We start from the raw sequence: 1,753 nt of genomic DNA on the forward strand, positions 1-1,753 counted from the left end.
CTCCTCCTTCAATCTCGTCCTGACGGCCACTGATCATGGGGAGCCACCAAAATCAGGTACTGCTTTAATTAAAGTCATTGTCCTTGACTCCAATGATAACAGCCCCGTCTTTGCAGAGAGCTCTTTGACGGTTGAGGTTCGAGAGGACGCTCTGCCTGGGACCCTGCTTGTGACGGTCACCGCCACTGACCCCGACCAGGGTCCCAACGGGGAGATCGAGTACAGCCTGAGCAAGCACGCACCCCCGGAGGTGCTGGGCGCTTTCAGCATCGACACCCGCACGGGCAGCATCATCCTGGTGCACCCGCTGGACTACGAGGAAACGCACGCCTATGAGCTGGATGTGCAAGCCCGGGACCTGGGTGCCAACCCCATCCCAGCACACTGCAAGATCCTGGTCAAAGTCCTGGATGTCAACGACAACGCTCCCGATGTCCACGTCACCTGGGCCGCGCGGGTGCCCGTGCTCTCTGAGGCCCTCCCCAAGGACAGCTTTGTGGCCCTGGTGACAGCCAGTGACCCGGACTCGGGAAGCAACGGGCAAGTGCATTGCTCCCTCAGCCAAGGGTACGAGCACTTCAGACTGAAGAGGACCAACAGCCACAGCTACGTGCTGATGACCAACGCCGCTCTGGACAGGGAGCTGCGTGCCGAGTACAACCTGACCCTGGTGGTGCGGGACCAGGGTGACCTCTCCTTGGCCGTGCTGAAGCACCTCACTATTTGCATCAGCGATGTCAACGACAACGCCCCCTCCTTTGAGAAGGCCACCTACGAGGTCGCTGTTGCTGAGAACAGTGAGGCACCTGCCTTCTTGCTCACCGTCCGTGCCACCGACCCTGACCTGGGTTTCAACGGGAAAGTCACCTACAGCATCCCGGACTCCTCTGCTTTGGGTCTGGTCTCAATCGACCCCACCTCTGGGGATGTTTTTGCCCTCCAAGCTTTCGATTATGAGCAAGTGAGGAGCCTGGAGTTCCTGGTGGCCGCAGAGGATGGTGGTCACCCCAAGCTGGCGTCCAACGTCTCCATTAAGCTGGCTGTGCTTGACCGGAATGATAATGCGCCCGTCATCACCACGCCGGCGCTGGTGGAAGGTGTGGCCACGCTCTCTGTCCTGGTCAATGTGGAGACAGGGTGCTTCTGGGTGGCCCCTGGGAACGGGAGCACCCAAGGGACTGCAGCAGTGACCAACCTGACACTTGTGTCGTGTGCTGGCGCTCCCTTCCTCTTCACCATTGCGGCCAGGGATGTGGACTCTGGGATCAACGGGGCTCTCCGGTATGATCTGGTGGGGGGGGATGACACCGGGCTCTTCATCCTGGACCCTCTCTTGGGACAGGTCTTCCTCAACGCCAGCAACACCAGCAGCCTCGCTGGCAGCGAGCGGGAGATGGTGGTGCGGGTTAGCGATGAGGGGGACATCCCCCTGCACACCCTGGCCCGGGTCCGCTTAGTTTTCCGGCATCACAGGGCGTTCTCCAAAATCTCAGCCCAGGATCCTGGGTGGCTGAGCGCGTCTGTGGTGGTCATTATCTGCCTGGCTGCTCTCCTGGGCGGGTGCCTCCTCCTCTTGGCTTTAACCCTGTCTTTGCGGAAGAAGGAGAAGAAGGACGGCATGGCCTACAACTGCAGGGAGGCAGAGGATGCCCGCAGGCAGCAGCACCTCAAGAAGCCGCACCGGCAGAACCAGAAGGCCGACATCCACCTCGTCCCGCTGATCCCTGGCCGGCCCCGGGAGGCGGAACCTCCC

General features: G+C 61.1%; 1 protein-coding gene across 1 annotated transcript in view; it reads left to right on the forward strand.

The window, feature by feature from the left end:
* The window catches only part of PCDH12 (protocadherin 12), a gene marked incomplete at its 3' end in the record, with an annotated part of 4,930 nt that overhangs the window by 894 nt on the left and 2,283 nt on the right, over positions 1–1,753 (forward strand). Inside the window, exon 3 of the mRNA XM_010136076.1 lies at positions 44–1,696. Within this exon, the coding sequence (XP_010134378.1) occupies positions 44–1,696 (1,653 nt within the window). The remainder of the gene's footprint in view (positions 1–43; positions 1,697–1,753) is intronic.

Source organism: Buceros rhinoceros, unplaced genomic scaffold (assembly GCF_000710305.1).
Source record: "Buceros rhinoceros silvestris isolate BGI_N320 unplaced genomic scaffold, ASM71030v1 scaffold30625, whole genome shotgun sequence".
Classification (NCBI taxonomy): Eukaryota; Metazoa; Chordata; class Aves; order Bucerotiformes; family Bucerotidae; genus Buceros; species Buceros rhinoceros.